The sequence below is a fragment of the Myodes glareolus genome, chromosome 3, assembly GCF_982192425.1.
Source record: "Myodes glareolus chromosome 3, mMyoGla1.1, whole genome shotgun sequence".
Lineage (NCBI taxonomy): Eukaryota > Metazoa > Chordata > Mammalia > Rodentia > Cricetidae > Myodes > Myodes glareolus.
In genome coordinates, this window is record NC_142028.1 from 27,681,089 (window position 1) to 27,699,809 (window position 18,721).

Consider the following 18,721-nt stretch of genomic DNA (forward strand, 5'->3'; position numbering starts at 1 on the left):
CCCTTGGCTAGGGTTACTTCCTGGTCTTTGCCCCTACCCGCCCTCCTGCTGCTCTGTCATCCTGAGCTCCAGGTGGAACAGCAGGTGGCTCCTCCCCTTCCAAGAGAAGTAGGCCCTGGCAGGCCTGAAGCCTGCTGGCCTGCCTCGAGCCTCTGGGGAATTTGACTGTGGTGGGCGGTCGCGGACCAGCCCCGCCCCACCTGTCCTTCCCTCGGAGACCTGCAAGCCAGGGGCTTGTCCTCAAAGTGCCACAGGTCTGACTGACTGGAGAGAGGAGGAAGTGGGTGACAACCAGAATATTCTTCCTGAAGGTCTGATCTAGATCCCTGGACAGCTGTGCCACTGGATTGGCCCCGCCCCATCGCCCTTTTCCTGCGACTTCCCCCACTCCTCCAGGGAGATGCTGTCCCGCGGGTAAGTCCCCTGTGCCACCTGTGTCCTACAGACTCCTGTTAGTCTGGGCGGAGTATGCCATCATAAATAGTCTTGTCACCACCATCAGCCCCTGCCCTGGGTCAGCTTCCTGTCTTTGTCAACTCCTTCCCACAAGATTCAGGACCTCCCCCCCAGGGTTCATTCATATTCCTCTGCCTCCTTTTTCTTTCATCAGCCCCCCACCCCCAAATGTGTATCCTCTGGCCTGTGGTCCTCTGCTTCTGCCTCCTGTCTAGGACCTGTCCCCACTGGGTAGCTCACATCACCTCAGACTGAGGCACATTTGAGAACATCCTTCCACTCCTAGGCAAACTCCCCCTTACTTCTGAGCCTTGGTTCTGTGGGTCCTTTCCCTGCTCCCCAAAGGGAGCAGACTTAAGTAGATAAATAATGAATATTCATGGTGGGTGGGGACTGCTGAAGATACTGGTGCATGGGGCAGATGTGGTCTGTTTAGAGAGTTGGTGTGCCAGGCTGAGGAGATAGAATGAATACATAAGCCATAGCTAGGATTATTTCAGATGATTGAAGGGTTAATGCCCATGCCCAGGAAAAGAAACACAGAAAGGTGCTAGCAGGTAATGCATGCTGGAGACATTACTGACTGAAGGGAGAGGGGACTTTCTGATGAGGTAACGTTTGATTTAAGACCTAGTAATGAGATAGAGACAGCCATATTGTGACCAGCAAAAATAGCAAGTGTGAAGCCAGAATAGGAAGTGTTCACTCAGAGGGAGCCTTGGGCAGCTTAGACCTGGGTGGAATTTGGGTAGCTGGCGACTGTCGATTGTTTGTACGGGAGTCCCCACTGGTTTTTGCTTTTCCTGCTCCCGGGAGTCCCCACTGGTTTTTGCTTTTCCTGCTCCCGGGAGCTGTTCTGTTTGCACTCTTCCTCCCGCGTGTGAGGGCAGTACTGAGTCTTCCCAGTAGGCTTGGCAAGGCATCTCCTAGTACAGAACCTTGGCTTGATTCCTCAGCCTGGACTTTCAAGAGCTCTGCTGCTGGGGTCCAGCCCCTTAAACACAGGCTCAGCTGCATTGATGGGATTACACTGAACAGCCCAAGTGATGTCATGCATGCACCTCTGTGTCCTAGTCCATCTGCCTGTGGCAATTACCTGCTCTGTCATCTCCCTGCATGCTTTGCTGTGCCTTTTACCTGCCTAAGCCTGCTGTGGCAGTGCTGTGGCAGATAAATCTCTGGCCACAGACAGCTTTATATTTTTATTTATTTTCACCTTCCCACTCAACCCACCACTCACTCAAAGCTTGTGACTCTGGGCAAGTTATTTAACATGCCTTGAGTTTTTGTTTTTGTTTCTAAAATTGGGACAGTAACAAACAGTATTTTCATGAAAATTAACCGTAATTCAGTTTTCTCAGCGGGTGTAGTGGTGCATGTCAACACTAGGGAGGCTGGGGTAGGAGGATTTTTGAGTTTAGGCTAGCCTGAACCACACAGTAAGATCCTGTCTAAATAGATAAATAATAAAAAGAAAGACTAGGGTTACAGTCAGTGGTAGAATACTTGCCAAACATAAAAACCTGAGTTTGATCTCTTTCGCAATAAGTAAATACGGGGTGGTGGTGGTACCTGCCTTTAATCCCAGCACTCAGGAGGCCGAGGCAGGTAGACCTCTGTGAGTTCGAGACTGAACTGAACTGGGTCTACTGAGTGAATTCCAGGACAGCCAAGACTGTTACACAGAGAAATCTTATCTCAAAAAGAAAGAAAGAGAGAAATAAATAAATAAATAAATAAATAAAAGAAATAAATGAATAAAATAGAGTAGAATAAAAATAATCACCACACAGAGAAACCCTGTCTCGAAACCCCCCCTCCCAAAAACACAAAAATCACCTGCTGGTGTCCATTGAGGGATTGGTTCCAGGGAAACCAGAAGCTATCAAACTGTACAGATGTATTTGCATTTAACCTATAATGTACTAATGCATATTTTAAGTCCTCTCCAAGTATTTACCTAGTACAATGTAAATGCTATGCAAATCATTATACTGTATTATTGAGGAAATTACGGCAAGGGAGAAAGGTCTGTGCAGCTGGCTGACTCCACAGATGCAAAATTGGAAGACAGAATCCACTGTAAAATGCTAAAGCTGATGACGTAAAACGATACCACTTAGCAGTTAGTTATGTAGGCAAGAATGACCTCCCCAAGGCTGGCATGTGCCGTCACACTTGGCCTTTTGTCCCAGGCGTCAGCCTCCTGAATACTGGGGTTTTAGGCATGAGCCACCACACCTGGTTGCTTTATTAGCCTTTTAGGTCGGAATTTAGGAAATCTTGTTAAGCTTATTTATTAGGTGGGAAGATCGAGGCCTAGGGACGTCCGGTGACTATGTAAGATCGTTGTGTTTTGTCTTCGATACCCAGTACCTGTCTCTTGCATCACCTTGATCTTGTCTTCTTTCATACCCTGCTTCCCAGAGGAATCTCTTTCTCATCTAGATACCAGGCACTTACATCCCTACATCCTAGGTGGTCAAGGGCTCAAATGGGATGATTGTGTATGTTGCCCTAATGTTCTTCCAACTCCAGAAAGGGTGCCTTGCTTCCTAGGGGATTGCCATTATTTTCCTGCCAGAGGATAGCAGGGGTGGTCCGTCTTATCGGAGTGTCTCATTTTCTGGCTTGACACTCTTCAGATACACTTAAAGGATCAGGAGTATTAGGTGCCTTCTAAGTTCCTTTGCACAAGTGGGCTTATCTCTGCAATGAAGAATCCTAGATCTGGTGCAGTCAGTGTGGTGCTAAGCAGGTACCTGGAACTTCCTGTGTCCCTGTCGTGTTGGGGATCTGTCCCCAGCGGGGTGTGTATATGGCTGGACACATGATGGGGGGCGGCCTGTGAGTTGTGCTTCTTTATGAGGTATGCTTGGGTATGACTGTGGGAATGCTTACTCATCTGCCTGCAGGGGCAGACCAGGAGGCGTCCATGGAACCTTGACTGTGTAAGTGTATTCGTGAGTCTTCTCACTGGATTCTTCCCTGGGCTCTGAAGGTTGGGATGGGAACAACCAGGATGCCTGTGAATCCCCGTGCTGGAGCCAGTTTTGCACGTGTTCTTCCTGACCCTTGGAGAGAGCTGAGTCCATGCGGGTACTTGATATCCCCAAGAATGATAAAAGAGGGGCTGGAAAATAGCTCAACAATTAAGAACACTGACTGCTCTTCCAGAGGACCAGAGTTTAATTCCCAGACCCCAGATGGCGGATTACAACTGTCTGTAACTCCATGATCTGACACCTTCACACAGACATACATGGAGGCAAAACACCAATGCAAACAAAATAAAATTATTTTTCTTTTAAAAAAAAAGAATGACAAAAGACTTATCGTAGAGGGTTTTTTGTTTGTTTGTTTGTTTTTTGTTTTCTAAACAGGGTCTTGCTATGTAGCCCTGGCTGGGCTGGAACTAACTCTCTATGAAGCCCAGGCTGGCTTCAAACTTGTACTTACCCTCTTGCCTCTGTCTTCCAAGTCCTGGAATTCCAGGTGTGTGTCACTGTACCTAGCATGACTGTGAAACCCAGGGTTTCCTACATGCTAAGCCAGCGCTCTACCCAGAGCCACACTCTAGCCCTTGTTGGTTTTCATATTCTTTTATTTTTTTCTATTTTTTATGCATACCATATAGACTATAAATAAATATTAAGCATACAGCTAACTCTCCACTTATTCATGACTTTCATGGGTTTGGTTCAGAGATGGAATCCAGAGCCTTATGCATGCTACCTTTGAACTACACCTCAGGCATCATACAGTTCTGAAAAAAGTGTAAGGGAACCAGATGTGGTGATGCTTATACTCCCAGCTCCTAGAGAAGCTGAGGCAGGGGGATTGCAAGTTCAAGACTACAGAGTGAGTTCCAGATTAGCCTGGGAAACTTAGTGATTGATACCCTGTCTCAAAATAAAAAATAAAAAGAGAGCTGGGGTGTAGCTCAGTGATAGAGCATTTGGCTAGCACATTTGAGGTCGTAGGTTCAATCCCTAGGACTGCAGAAATGTAAGAGGAATCAAATGAATAAGAAAGAAATATGGTGGAGGATTTGCCTCAGTGATGCTTGCCACCTGCAGAGTGAAGGGACTGGGTTCATTCTATCTGTCTGTCTGTCTGTCTGTCCGTCCATCCATCCATCCATCCATCCATCCATCTATCTATCTGAAACAGGGTCTCACTATATAGCACTGACCATCCTGGAAATCATTATGTAGGCCAGGCTGGCCTCAAACAGAGATCCGCCTACCTCTGCCTCCCAAGTGCTGAGATTAGAGGCATGTGCCACAATGCATGGCTAGGGCTTGGGTTCTAATTCCAGTATGGTAAAAATACCCAAACTAACCAATCAAAACACCACAAGCAAATACGCCCCAAAGGCTATAAAGGACTCTGTCTCAGCTGTGCTCCTCCCGAAGGGAGACACCAATAGGAGTTTTTGTTTTGTTTTGTTTTTTAGTTTTTCTCTGTGTAGCTTTGGAGCCTGTCCTGAAACTCGCTAGGTAGCCCAGGCTGGCCTTGAACTCGTAGAGATCATCCTGCCTTTGCCTAAGTGCTGGTACTAAAGGCGTGCGCCACCACTGCCCAGCCACCAATAGAACTTTCTTGGATCTTCTGCTTAAGCAGCTTGTTTCTCTTCTGACCCCAACTTGGTAGCGTTTGCATTTTGTTTTTGTTTGTTTGTGTTTGTGTTTACACTGGGGATTACATACACAGGGCATCATAAGTCTTTGGTCTGAGAGCTCCTAAAGGTTATTATCTCTGTGAGCATCTGCCAGGTTGGGACCTTGGCTAACACCCTAGCTTCCAGGACACACACATACACACACATACACACACACACACACACACACACACACACACACGCATGCACGTGCGTGCCCCAGCAGAGTCAGGGTACAGGAAAGGGGCCTATAAACAGTGCCTACAAGTAGAAAAGGCCCACACTTGACAGTGCCGCATGAGGTCATTTCTGTGGGGGTACTCTGCTGTGATAGTGTCTCTTTTGGACATGGAGTCTGTTGACTACTGTTCTTTGGGTCCTGAGGGCTGGCAGGCGGTATTTAAAAATCACTGGCTTTGAAACTAAACTACTTAGGTCTGAAGTGTGCAATTTACTAAGTGAAAAGCCTGGGGGCAATTCCTCAAACTTCTTAGCCTCAGTTTCCTCGTCTGTAAAGTGGGTATAAAGATAGTGCCTGCGTGGTGAGGTGTGGTGAGGTGTAACTCAACCCACAGAAGGAATGTCAATAGCATTGTAGCAACGAGTCTGGCATGTGGCAACACTCCACTAAATGACAGTGTCACCGCACACCATTGTTATTAGATTGTGCCAAAGAATGCTGTGGAGAAGAAGCAACTGGGGGATGAAACAATGACCCGATGGCCATGAGGATTCGCCTGTGTGAATCTTGGCCTGGAGGAGTCGAGGAGCACACACGTGTGTCCTTGTCTCTTGAGTTGTGACTGCTCAGTGCCATATACTCCTGTGCCTTTGATGGCAGACTGTGGCAAGTGGGCCCTCCCCCACCCTGCCACCCTTCTGCTTCTCTTCCCTTGCTCTGAAAAGAGAAGTACAAGTGAGTTCCCCCAAGGGGTCGGCCGCGCCCCTTCCTGTCTCCGCCCTACTGGCTGTCCCAGACCAGTGGAGGAGTAGCCCGGTAGCAGGACAGCAGGTTGGGGTTGTAGGAGTTGGGCTCGGAGAGCCTTGCTTGAGGCTCAGGCCTAGAGTTCTCTCACCTGCCCAGGCAGGCTGTTCCCTTTACGTTCTCTGCAGCTATTTCAGCAAGAGCCCCAGGATGGTGAGGTAAGGACCTGGGACCCATGGGAGGCAGGCAGGAAGGATGGTCTGGCCCTCAGGGGACGTTACCTCACCACCTTGTGCACCTTCAGGTGGTTTCATCGCGACCTCAGTGGACCTGATGCAGAGACCCTGCTCAAGGGCCGGGGAGTCCCTGGGAGCTTCCTGGCTCGGCCCAGTCGCAAGAACCAGGGTGATTTTTCCCTCTCAGTCAGGTGGGTGGCCCTCCCTGCGATTTGGCGGCTCAATGTGTGGGTCCTGGGCATTCTTCAGTTCCCTGGGTTGCATTGCCTCCTCATGTTGTATTGCTCCCCCTGTGTCCCTGCCTGTAGCTCCAGTTTGTCCCCAGAAGTGTCTGTGTCCACTCTATTCCTGTGTGCCTTTGCATTCTGGTTGGTACCTCAGCCTGTCCCCCAGCCCATCCCACTTCTGCTCCTCTACCGGGGCCTCACTTCCTGGTACCCTGCAGGGTGGATGACCAGGTGACCCATATTCGGATCCAGAACTCGGGGGACTTCTATGACCTGTACGGAGGGGAAAAGTTTGCGACGTTGACAGAACTGGTGGAGTATTACACTCAGCAGCAGGGCATTCTTCAGGACCGGGACGGCACCATCATCCACCTCAAGTACCCACTGAACTGCTCGGACCCCACCAACGAGAGGTGAGGGGCATTGCAGGCTGGCCCTGGCCCTTGAGAGAAGTGTAAAGGAGGTGAGCACCCAGCCCAGGTGGCCTGCTCACTCACAGACTGTGCCTTATCCCCACTCTCCACCTGTGTTCCAGCTCAGTGCTCTGAGACTCTTTCCTACAACTCACCCATCCCCGGTCCCCCCAGGCAGCAAGAGAAGGGCTCCCCTTGCTTTGCAGCTGGGTTCATGCTGCCTAGCAACCTAGTCCTGAGAATGACAGTGAGGCCACTTCTTGTGGCTGGTGTTTCCCATCAGGTTGGCCCTATTGCTAGAAAGCTCTTCCTTCTGTGGAACTCTGTTGCCTTTCCCCAGCTCTCCACAGTCTGGGCCTCTGAGGTCCCCTTGTTAGTAAGGCCTTAGAGATCCCCTTTATTGGGATGCTCAGGCCTTTATCTCAGCAGCACAGCGAGGATGGCGTGGTCACAGGTACAGAGGGGTGGAGGGTCCAGGCTCGCCTGGCTCCAGGAAACTCTCCGGACAACCCCACTAGTGCAGCAAAGACATGGCCCCCATAGCCGGGCTGGCTATTCTCATGTGGTCTCCCCAGAGTGTGTACCAAGAGAAGGCACACAGATAGAGGCCCTCATTACACCGTGGCTCATCTTAGCTGTGCAGAATAGTGACTAACAGCTCCCCTTAAAGTAAAGGGCAGTGGAATAACACTAGGGGCTTCTCCTGGACTTCTGGGGCCATGCCAACTTGTTTTTGTTCTGTGTTTGCGTATTTACTGTTGAAATGATTCTGAACCTTGACCCCCCTCCTCTGTTGGGGCCTGAACCCATGACCTTGTGCATGCTGAATGTGTGCTTTGCCACTGAGCTACTTCCCAGCGGTTTTTAGTCTTTTTTTTTTTTTTTTTGAGATTCGTGCCTACACTTAGAACCGGAGGCCTAAGGTCTGTGGGCCAGCGGGTTAGAGTGCTTGCCTAGCGTGCATTAAGCCCTGGGTCTGATTCCCTGCATTGCATAAGCCCAGTGCTGCAACAGTCCCAGGCGGAGGCAGGAAGACCAGGAGTTCAAGTTCATCGAAGCTGGTCTACACTTCCTTGAAGGCTTTCCCTTGTGGTGGCAGACAGAAAGGGGGGCACGCCTCATGCTGTCTGTTCTTCTCCCTCTGACCTGCAACTCTCAGGGTGGGTTGGCCGCTCAGATTCGCTTTACCTCCTGTCTTCCCTTGTTGGTGTCCCAAGCCGGGAGCTGCTCCCCTAGAGGAGGCCGACTATGGAGGTATAGCAGAATCGTGGCTGGTATGTTCACTATGATAGGGAGGAAGTGGGAGCTGAAGAGTGTCAGGGGAGCAGGACGGGACAGAGTGGAGAAAGATGGGGTGCGGGAAGCATGCTACACCACTGAGGGGTGGGGTAGCAGATGACTCCAAGAGACACTTTGGATGGCCAGTTAGGAAGCTGAGTTTCATTCCTAACCTTGGGGTTTGTGGCAGCCAAGGGCCAATACTCCTTGTGTCCTTGCCCCACCTCTTCAGGGGAATTTGCATTTGTCCCCTCAATGGTGAACTCTCTGCCTGTGGTCAGTTCACATTTGCATGGAGACTTCCTCATCCTGTCCCTGAGGGAAGGAGCTGAACCCCCTCACATTGCTTGGGGGCCCTGGCTGGTCCCTGAGGTAGGCGTGGGTTGGGGTAGGAGCCTCTGACAGGCCCTAAGCTATGGTGTCCCCCTGGCAGAGTTGAGAAGGATCAGGAGGACTAAGCCCCGCTCTCCTTCCCCCTCCATCTCTGCGGTTGGAAAATGCTGCAACCCCCCCTCTGTCCCTGAGCTGAGGAAACCCTCACAACCTCACTTCTCACTCTCTCCCCAGAAGGAGTTTTGTGTTTTTTCCATCACGTGGTTTCCTGTGAGGCTAGGCATTGTGGGGCTACAGTTTCCTCCTGGGAAGGGGTGCTTCACGGAAAGGCCCTTAGTTCTGCTTTCTGCCCTGCAGCCCCTTTGGACCCCTACTGCCCCTTCAGTCACACCGTCCTGGGCTCCCTGGAACCCTGAGACCACTCTCCTCAACGGAGTGTTGTGCCCCCACATCCCTGAGGAATTTTCCATTGGTCCTTCCTGACATCAGTCTCTTCTGACGCCCACTGCCATCTGTGGTTTGGGTCCATCTACATTTTACTGCCCCTCCTATAACCCAGTCCAAGTCTGCATTTCATGGGGACACTTCTTTTTGTCCCTCCAAATATTCTGCATATTGCTTGCCTGTTTGTTGTAAACAGTTGGAAGAGGCTCTAGACCCCTCCTTCTTTGTTGCTCTCTTCCTCCCTTCTTCCTTCCCTCCTTCCCTCCATCCCTCCCTCTCTCCCTCCCTCCCTTCTCCCTTTATTTTGGTGCTGAGGAATGAACCCAGGGTCTTACATGTCCCATTGAGCTATAACCTCCATCTCCATGGTTTGAACTCTGTGGAACTTTTTCTCTTATTAGTTGAGGACTTAGGCCCAGTGTGCAAATGCTTAGCCTCTATTTTTTTTTTTAATTGTAAAGTAGGGAAAATGTCAACCTCTCAGTTTTTGTTTTGTTTCTTTGTTTTAAATGATTTTTGTTACGTTTGTACATGTAGAGGTCAGAGGACAACCTGTTGGAGTTGGTTATCTCCCTCTGCCATGTGGGTCCTGGGGATCAAACTTGGGTTGCGGGGCCTGATAGCAAACATTTTTACCCTCGGCCGTCTCGTGCAGAGCCCTTTTCTTCCTTCATTCCTTTCAACTCACTCTGTAGACCAGGCTGGCCTCGAACTCACAGAGATCCACCTGCCTCTGCTCCCAAGTGCTGGGATTAAAGGAGTGCGCCACCACTGCTAGTCTCTGCTCTTTTTTCTTTTCTGAGATAGAATCTTACTCTGTAGATCAGGCTGGCTTGGAACTCACCGTGTAGACCAGGCTACCCTCAAACTTACAGTTATCCCCTTGTCTCTGTCAGCCCAGGGCTGGAATTACAGGTATGTGTCACTATGCCTGGCTGTTTGTTTTGTTTTTGAGACAGGGTCTTATTCTGTAGCTCAGGCTGGCCTGGCACTTAACATGTAGAGCAGGCTGGCCTCATTGGCGTACTTCAGCCTACTGAATGCTGGGATTATAAATGTGAGCTGTGGCTACACAGAAAAACCCTATCTTGAGGAAAAAAACCAAACAAAACAAAAGTGAGCCATCATAACCCAGCTATTTATTTATAGAAGCAGGTGGGTCTTTTTGTTTGTTTTTGACACAGGGTTTCTCTGTGTAGCCCTGGCTGTCCTGGAACTCACCCTGTAGACCAGGCTGGCCTCAGAGATCTGCCTGCTTCTGCCTCTGAGTGCTGGGTTTAAAGGTGTGCACCACTACGTAGATCGTGTTGTCTGCAGTTCCTGCTGTTCTCACATCTCCTGAGGAGCTGGGATATTCTAGCTCCAAGCCTGGCTTCTTCCTCTCAGCATTTTTATGAGATAGTGATGGATCTCAATGTCATGGTGGATTTGAAAGCTCGTAGCTCAGGTCTGGCAGGTGTCAGTGCCACTCGGGCCTGGTCACCAATCTTTTCAATGTTCCTAGGTGGTACCATGGCCACATGTCTGGAGGGCAGGCAGAGACACTGCTGCAGGCCAAGGGCGAGCCCTGGACGTTTCTTGTGCGTGAGAGTCTCAGCCAGCCTGGTGATTTCGTGCTGTCTGTGCTCAATGACCAGCCCAAAGCCGGCCCTGGTTCCCCACTCAAGGTCACTCACATCAAGGTTATGTGTGAGGTGAGTCAGCTGGGCTGTGGGGAAGGCCTCATGCCAGAACTTCATTCAGAGCTGCTGGGAGGGTCTTCTGGGGTTGGATTTAAGACTGGGGGTGTCAGGAGGGGAACTCAGCCCTGAGGGGTAGCCCTCCTTGGTGTCCTTCAGGGTGGACGCTATACTGTGGGTGGCTCAGAGACCTTTGACAGCCTCACAGACCTGGTGGAGCATTTCAGGAAGACGGGCATTGAGGAGGCCTCAGGTGCCTTTGTCTACCTGCGGCAGGTGAGGAGCCAACCTGCTGCCTCTTCCCTTCCCCTGAGCTGTTGGAGATGTGGGCTTCTGAGGTCTCTCAGTCACTGATTCCTGCTTTCCCTCTTCCCAGCCTTACTACGCCACTCGGGTAAACGCGGCCGACATCGAGAACCGGGTCTTGGAACTGAACAAAAAGCAGGAGTCAGAGGACACAGCCAAGGCTGGCTTCTGGGAGGAGTTTGAGGTGGGGACTGGGGACTGTGGGGCTGGGATAGACGAGGCCACCTTGCCTTCTTTATGTGCCTCTGACATGGCTCTGGCCTCTCCACCCGTGGATGTGCCTGGGGCGGGGGCTTAGTTCTCTCACATTTCAGAGTCTGCAAAAGCAGGAGGTAAAAAACTTGCACCAGCGCCTGGAAGGGCAGCGGCCTGAGAACAAGAGCAAGAACCGCTACAAGAACATTCTTCCCTGTGAGCTCCGCCCCTTCGCCCCTCACTGCCCCCCACCACAGACTCCACCTCCCCACTGCCCAGCAGAGCTCTCCTCCCCCAGGAAGCCTCTTTGCTTTTCATCAGCCTCCCCACAGCTATCAGGAAATAATCCTTGCCCCTTCCCCGCCACAGCCATCCTCCTGTTCACGAAGCCTCTGCACCCACCCCAGACACATTTGTCCCTGCCTGCTGCCCTGTCCTCTCTGAGTCTATGGTTTTGGAGACAAGAGCATCTGTTAGCTTGGGAAGGGTCTGGCCCAGGATATGGCCCAAGCTGTTTCTTTTCTACCCATGCCAGTTGACCACAGCCGAGTGATCCTGCAGGGTCGTGACAGTAATATCCCTGGGTCCGACTACATCAATGCCAACTATGTCAAGGTGAGTTGGGCGAGCCATGTGGGAACAGACGCTGGTCTCTGAGAGCTCCCTGTGTCTTGGGGTCCATGGGTACAGTGCCTCTGGGAAAAGCTGGAGCTGGTATCTTGGGTAGGGTTGATGGTGCTATGGGCACATCTATGCCCACTTACAGTCCTGGGATGGGTCTCTGTGCTTGTATCTAGAACCAGCTGCTAGGTCCAGATGAGAACGCTAAGACCTACATTGCCAGTCAGGGCTGTCTGGAGGCCACAGTCAATGACTTCTGGCAGATGACCTGGCAGGAGAACTCCCGAATCATCGTCATGACCACCCGGGAGGTGGAGAAAGGCCGGGTAGGGCAAAGCACCATCCTCTTGTCCCATACATTTTCCTCCTCAGTCCTTGTTCAGCACCACACACAAGGAAGGTCGGGGGCTGGTGAGATGGTTCAGAGGGTTAAATGTGTTTACCACCAAGCCTAACTCCGTGAGTTCAATCCCTGGGACCCACATGGCAGAAAGAGAGAACTGATTTCTGCAAGTTATCTTCTGACTGCCGCATGCATGCTATAGCACATGTGTGCCCATACATGCACACTCACAGGGAAATCTAGTTTTATGGGTGTACATACATATACATTACGTCAGTGACAAAGACCCAGTGCCTGCTGGGAAACAGACCTGAGATAGTCTCCTCTATACGCTATGACTCCTGGACACCCAGCCCTCCTCAGCTCCAAATCCTCTGGTGGGATGATATAGCCTAATGGCAGAGCGCATGCCCAGTACTGGAATCCTGGGTTCGATGCTCAGCACCACAGAAGTCTTTAATGGACTCCAGGGCAAACGTTCTTCGTACATCCTTTTCATCCCCCATCCTCTCTGCCTCAAGCCTCTTGCCATCAGCCCCTCCCCAGCAAGCTCCCCTTTGTTCCCTCTTTGTGCACTGGGAAGTTTTCCTCTCAGAAGAACTTGGCATCCAGCGGCTCTCTCTGAAACCGCTTCTGTGGCTCCCAGTTGCTTCTGGGATGGAGAGCTGTCCCTGCAAGCCTGGTGGCTTCCCAAGATCCTCACGGCTCCCTGTAATGCACGTCGCCTCTGCTGGTCTGAGTGTGTCAGTCTTCTGAAGGCACTAGCTCAGTTTTTGCCAGGACATGACTCCCCTGAACCGCCATGCCTCAGAGACTCCAGTTTGGAGTGCTCCGTTCCTACTTACTCTGTGAGACTATCCTGCACTGCCTCCATAGCCCTGTGGGAGAAGTGGCTCCTTCCCTAGCCCTGCTCCTGAGACATGCTCTGTATACCTGTGTCACCTGTCTATGTATCACCCTGTGTCCTAGGACATGGACCGTGTCTGGCTTGGTCTTCCGGGGTTCGCAGTGCTGGGGGTGAAACTTCCGACTTTGTATGTGCTAAGCGCATGCACTCTCTCTAAACTGCGTCCACTGTCTGCCTCTTCTCGAGTTTGAACCACAGCTCAGTTGCTCCAGCTTCAGTAGTCACTGAATGGATTGTAAGATTAGATGGTTGATAGGTCCTATCTTGTAGTGGTTAGCTTGAAGCCAGGTCCCAGGTCTCATTCCGCGCGGGCTCATCCCTCTTTTAACAGACGTCCAGGTCAGGGATGGGGAGAAGGCTCAGCTGTTAAGCATTTGCCATGAAAGCATGAGGATTGGAGTTTGGGCCCCCAGAAGCTCTCGTCCATTCCGGGTGTGCAGAGAAGCTTGCTTACAGTTCCAGCTTTGGCAGGAGATGCAGGGCATCCCCAGAGCAAGTTGGCTAGCAAGGTTTGCCATATTGGTGAGCTCTGGGTTTGATTGAGACACCCTGCCTCAATGAATGAGGTGGAAGAGTGATGGACGATGACTTCCAGCCTCATTCTTATGCCTCCACATGCACACCCCCCCATGTATGTACCTATACACGTGTGCAAAAAAAAAAATTCACTATGCCTGGGGCCTAGAAAGCCTCAAATCTTTGTCTCTGTGCCTTATCCCTCCCCTTCTCTTTCAGAACAAATGTGTTCCTTACTGGCCAGAGGTGGGTACTCAGCGAGTCTATGGGCTCTACTCTGTGACCAACTGTGCAGAGCATGACACAGCGGAATACAAACTTCGCACATTACAGATCTCCCCGCTGGACAATGTGAGTGTCCCCAGCCCCTGCACACTCCAGGGGCCTCGCCTTCTATTTGTTCTGTAGTCGGGGTAGGTGGGTGGGTGAGCGCAGCAGGCACTGACTCTGTGTCCTTGGCCTAGGGGGATCTGGTTCGGGAGATATGGCACTACCAGTACCTGAGCTGGCCTGACCATGGGGTTCCCAGTGAGCCCGGGGGTGTCCTCAGCTTCCTGGATCAGATCAACCAGCGACAGGAACGTTTGCCTCATGCAGGGCCCATCATTGTGCATTGCAGGTGAGAGGCATAGCATGAAGGTAGTGTTTACAAAACAGCAGCTGGGGGCTACAGAGATGGCTCAGAGGACCTGGTTTGACTCCTAGCACCTACATAGTGATGTATAACCTTTTATAACTTCAGTCCCAAGGGATTCAACACCCTTTCTAACCTACAAGGGCACTGCACACACATGGTATACAGACATACATGCAGGCAGAACACCTGCACACGTAAAATTGAAACAGCAGCTGGCAGGTGAGCAGTGCTGTCAGCAACATGGCTAGGGACTTATTGTGTGCCTTCCCGGACCCCAGCCTCCTCTGGGCCCCTCACTACTCCAGGCCTGTGGTGGACCTTCTTGTGGGTCCTTGGGTTTCTCCTCTCACTGCTGATTGCTGGGCATGGTGGCGTATACCTATAGTCTAGCATTTGGGCATTGAGACAGGAGACCTTCTCTCTTTCTTTCCCTTCCTTCTTTCCTTCCTTCCTTCTTTCCTTCCTTTCTTCTTTCCTTCCTTCCTTCCTTCCTTCCTTCCTTCCTTCCTTCCTTCCTTCCTCCCTCCCTCCCTTCCTTCCTTCCTTCCTTCTTTCCTTCCTTCCTTCCTTGACAGGGTTTCTCTGTGTAACAGCCCTGGCTGTCCTGGAACTCACTTTGTAGACCAGGCTGGTTTTGAACTCACAGGGATCTGTCTGTCTCTGCTTCTGGAGTGTTGGGATTAAAGGCATGCACCACTACACTGAGCATAAGACCTTTCTTTAAAAAAAAAATTTATTGTGTATGTGTGTATGTCTCTGTGTGTGTGTATATATGTGTGTGTGTATCTGTGTGCACACCATTGATGGGTTCTTCTTCTTTTTTTTTTTTCGAGACGAGGTTTCTCTGTAGCTTTGGAGCCTATCCTGGAACTAGCTCTTGTAGACCAGGCTAGCCTTGAACTCGCAGAGATCCACCTGTCTCTGCCTCCCAAGTGTTGGGATTAAAGGCGTGCGCCACCTCCGCCCGGCCATTGATGGCTTCTTATGTATGACCTGAGGAAACAGGAACCAGTTTTGTCCCCCCCTTCTCTGTCCCTGTAACCCAGGCCTGTGGAAGCTTCTAGACTTCCTCCTTCCCTCACTAACAGCTGTCCTGCAACTGGGCTGGGAGTACCCCCCATGCTATCTTGGGGTCAAGCTCTGCACGCTACTATCTTGGGGACAGCTCATCCCCAAGAACTACCTCTCTGCTACCCCTCCCCCATTCACATACTTCTTGAAATCCCCATAGCCTTTATTTAGAAATTACAGGAAGGAAGTGGTATTGGGGGGTTATTTTTGACAATCTGGGTTTGAAATTAGACAGCTTAACTTATGGTAGCAGCCTCATGGACTGGCCTGTAGGCAGGTCTGGGGTCTGCATCATCTGTCTCCTCAGGATGGATAGAGGGGGGTAGGGGTAGGGTGGAGGGCACGGGGGTGGGGGGAAAAGGAGGCATACTACTGCACTTTCTCCACGCCTGAGTCTTGGGCCAGCCCTTACCTTGCCATGTCGAAGAAAAGAGAAATGAAGTTCCACAGAGAGAAAGTTCCACCTCCCTGTCTGTCTGTCTGTCTGTCTGTCTGTCTGTCTGTCTGTCTGTCTCTGTATGTGCTGGGGATGGGTTTTAAGCAAATTAAACACATGCTTTACCACCGAGGCATACCCTAAGCAAAATGTAACTCTATGTGTGTGTGTGGTGTGTGCATGCGTGTGGGCATGTCTGATGAGGTCAGAGGCCCTACTGTTTTTATGGCTCTCTACCATGCACGCACACACGTACACCCACACGCACGTGAGCACATGCACATATAAATGTGTCTGTGTATGTGTGTCTCACACTATGTGGCTCAGTGGTCTGGAACTTGCTAGGTAGACCAGGCTGGCCTCAGATTCACAGAGGTCCACTTCTGTTTGCCTCCTGAGTGTTGGGATTAATACTCCAGGCTCTCCCTCTTATTTTTCGAGACAAGGTCTCTCCGTGAACCTGGAGCTCATCACTTTAGTGAGGTTGGCTGGTCAATGAGCTAACCTAGCCCCTATCCAGGCCGCTGTGCTTGCCCTTTTGTGCTTTTGTGTGCACTGGGGATCTGATATCAGGTTCTTTGTTTGTTTGTTTGAGACAGGGTTTTGCTGTAGTTTTGGAGCCTGTCCTGGAACTAGCTCTGGTAGACCAGGCTGGCCTCAAACTCATAGAGACCCACCTGTCTCTGCCTCCTGAGTGCTGGGATTAAAGGCGTGCGCCACCACCTCCTGGCCTGATACCAGGTTCTTATGCTTGCTTGTATGATAGTCATAATAGTCACTGAGCCATCACACCCATCCCAAATGTAACTTGTGTGTGTGTGTGTGTGTGTGTGTGTGTCTTTCTATATAGAACAGGCTGACCTCTTGAGTGCAGGGATTAAAATCATGTGCCTCCATGCCTAGCTTCAAGTGTGACTCTTTTATTTATTTTTTGACTTTTTGAGACAGGGTTTCACTGTGTTGTACAGCCCTGGCTGTCCTGGATGTCACTCTGTAGACCAGGTTAGCTTCAAACTCAGAGATCCAATTATCTCTGCCTCCGAAGTGCTGGAATTAAAGGCATGCCCCACCACTGCCTGGCCCCAAATATAACTCTTTCATTTCTTTTCCTTTTGGCTTTTTGAGACAGGGTTTCTCTGTGTAGCCTTGACTGTTCTAGAACTAGCTCTGTAGACCAGGTTGGCCTTGAACTCACAAATGCTGGGAAGGAGGGAAATGGTATCTGTACCCCAAAACAGGCACCCGCTTGTCCATCCTGTGACTGGGGCAGAAGGATGGGTACAGAGGTGGGCATACACCCACTTTGCTGGCCTGATGACCTGGACACATCACTAACCCTTGTGGCTGGAGCTTTAGGTTCTTCCTGCCTTGCCTAGTGTTGGGGTTAACCCCGGTCTTCCCATTTCCTAGTAAGGGCTGGGCCTTTGATGGTGGTCCCTTCTCTCTGTAGCGCTGGCATCGGCCGGACAGGCACTATCATCGTCATTGACATGCTCATGGAGAGCATCTCCACCAAGGGTGAGGACTCCTGGGGAATGCGGGTGGGTGTGGGAGGGACAAGCAGTCCCTTGGCCTTGGCCTTGGCCCACCCTGAAGCTCCACTGCCACCCTTGTCCAGGACTAGACTGTGACATTGACATTCAGAAGACCATCCAGATGGTACGGGCACAGCGCTCTGGCATGGTGCAGACGGAGGCACAGTACAAGTTCATTTACGTGGCCATTGCCCAGTTCATTGAAACAACCAAGAAGAAACTGGAGATCATACAAGTGTGTCCAGAGTGGGGCTGATGGGTGGTAGGGGAGAGTGGGCATCACCCAGTCCTGCTGGTACCACCATCCTCCCACCACACCTTTGCCCACAGTCCCGGAAGGGTCAGGAGTCGGAGTATGGGAATATCACCTACCCTCCCGCTATGAGGAGTGCCCATGCCAAGGCCTCCCGCACCTCCTCCAAGTGAGTGATCCTGCTTGTCCTCCCAACATCTTCCCTCTTCTCCTGCCCAGTCTTACTGTCCTTTCTGGAGTGGACTAGTGTGGAGGTTGGAGAGACCCTGGTTCAAGGTCAATCTTCTTCCTACTACCTCTGTTCTTCAGTGTTTTCTGAAGCGCCCACTGTGACTATGGGTGGGCCTGTGCTGAGGACCAGCTGTGGACTCCTGTGAGTGCAGTCTTTGTCCCCGGGAGCTTTGGGTCTAATGTATGGACAGTGAGCAGGCTCACTGACTTTCCTGGCTTCATTAAGTGACAGTGAGTTCTGGATGGGGCTGCTAGTAGGGGATCTGCGCAGTGTCCAGATGCCTTCTTCCCCCTCCCCCATGCCCAGACACAAGGAGGAGGTGTATGAGAACGTGCATAGCAAGAACAAGAAGGAAGAGAAAGTGAAGAAGCAGCGGTCAGCAGACAAGGAGAAGAGCAAAGGTTCCCTCAAGAGGAAGTGAACTGGGCACTCATCTGCAGGTGGCCATGGTGAGGCCCCTTCTCTCCCTGCCCCAGTTTCCTCCCCTCTGCTGCTCCAGTTCTGACAGGGGTGGTCACAATCTCACTCTCCCCTGCCAGGGTGTCCCCAGGCAGATACCCTCTGACCCACTTCCTCTCTTTTATCTGCAGCATCAGCCTTAATCCCTGCTGAGGCCTCCACTGGACAGATCAAGACCTGTGGCCCACACCAGACCCTGGGACCACCCCCATCATTTTGTAATTTAAATGGCTGTGATCCTCTGAACCTGTACATAACCCAGCAAGCCCCCAGGCAAAGCCAGACTTCTATTCTTGTAAATAAAGCCCCTGGACCTCTGTGTGTTGCCTCCAACCTTGTGTGCCCCACATATCCAGAGGCTCTGGGCAGGATGGGACTGGGTTGCCATATGTGACTGTGTAAATTCAATCTTTTGGGTTAGATAGACCCAGTTCTGGATGCTGCTTCACACAGCTACATGCCCGTGGCCCTCCTAGGGCTTAGATTGTTCTGTGTTCTCCGTCTCTCATGCTGGGGATGGCACCTAGGTCTCCTGTGTGCTTGGCAAGTGCTCCAG

General features: G+C 51.2%; 1 protein-coding gene across 2 annotated transcripts; it reads left to right on the top strand.

Moving 5' to 3' along the window:
• Positions 1-105: 105 nt before the first annotated feature.
• On the top strand, positions 106-18,484 carry Ptpn6 (protein tyrosine phosphatase non-receptor type 6). 2 transcript variants are annotated; one of them, XM_048444235.3, is made up of 16 exons: positions 106-414; positions 6,349-6,471; positions 6,726-6,920; positions 10,480-10,669; positions 10,814-10,930; positions 11,031-11,144; positions 11,275-11,371; positions 11,691-11,770; positions 11,953-12,102; positions 13,762-13,893; positions 14,007-14,161; positions 17,137-17,204; positions 17,305-17,456; positions 17,552-17,643; positions 18,013-18,155; positions 18,297-18,484. In XM_048444235.3, the coding sequence occupies exons 1-15, from the start codon at positions 401-403 to the stop codon at positions 18,125-18,127; spliced, it is 1,794 nt and encodes a 597-aa protein (XP_048300192.1). In that variant the 5' UTR covers positions 106-400; the 3' UTR covers positions 18,128-18,155; positions 18,297-18,484. The 2 variants fall into 2 exon arrangements, with proteins under 2 accessions (XP_048300192.1, XP_048300193.1); XM_048444236.3 differs by lacking the exon at positions 106-414 and adding an exon at positions 6,082-6,262.
• The last annotated feature ends 237 nt before the right edge of the window (positions 18,485-18,721 follow it).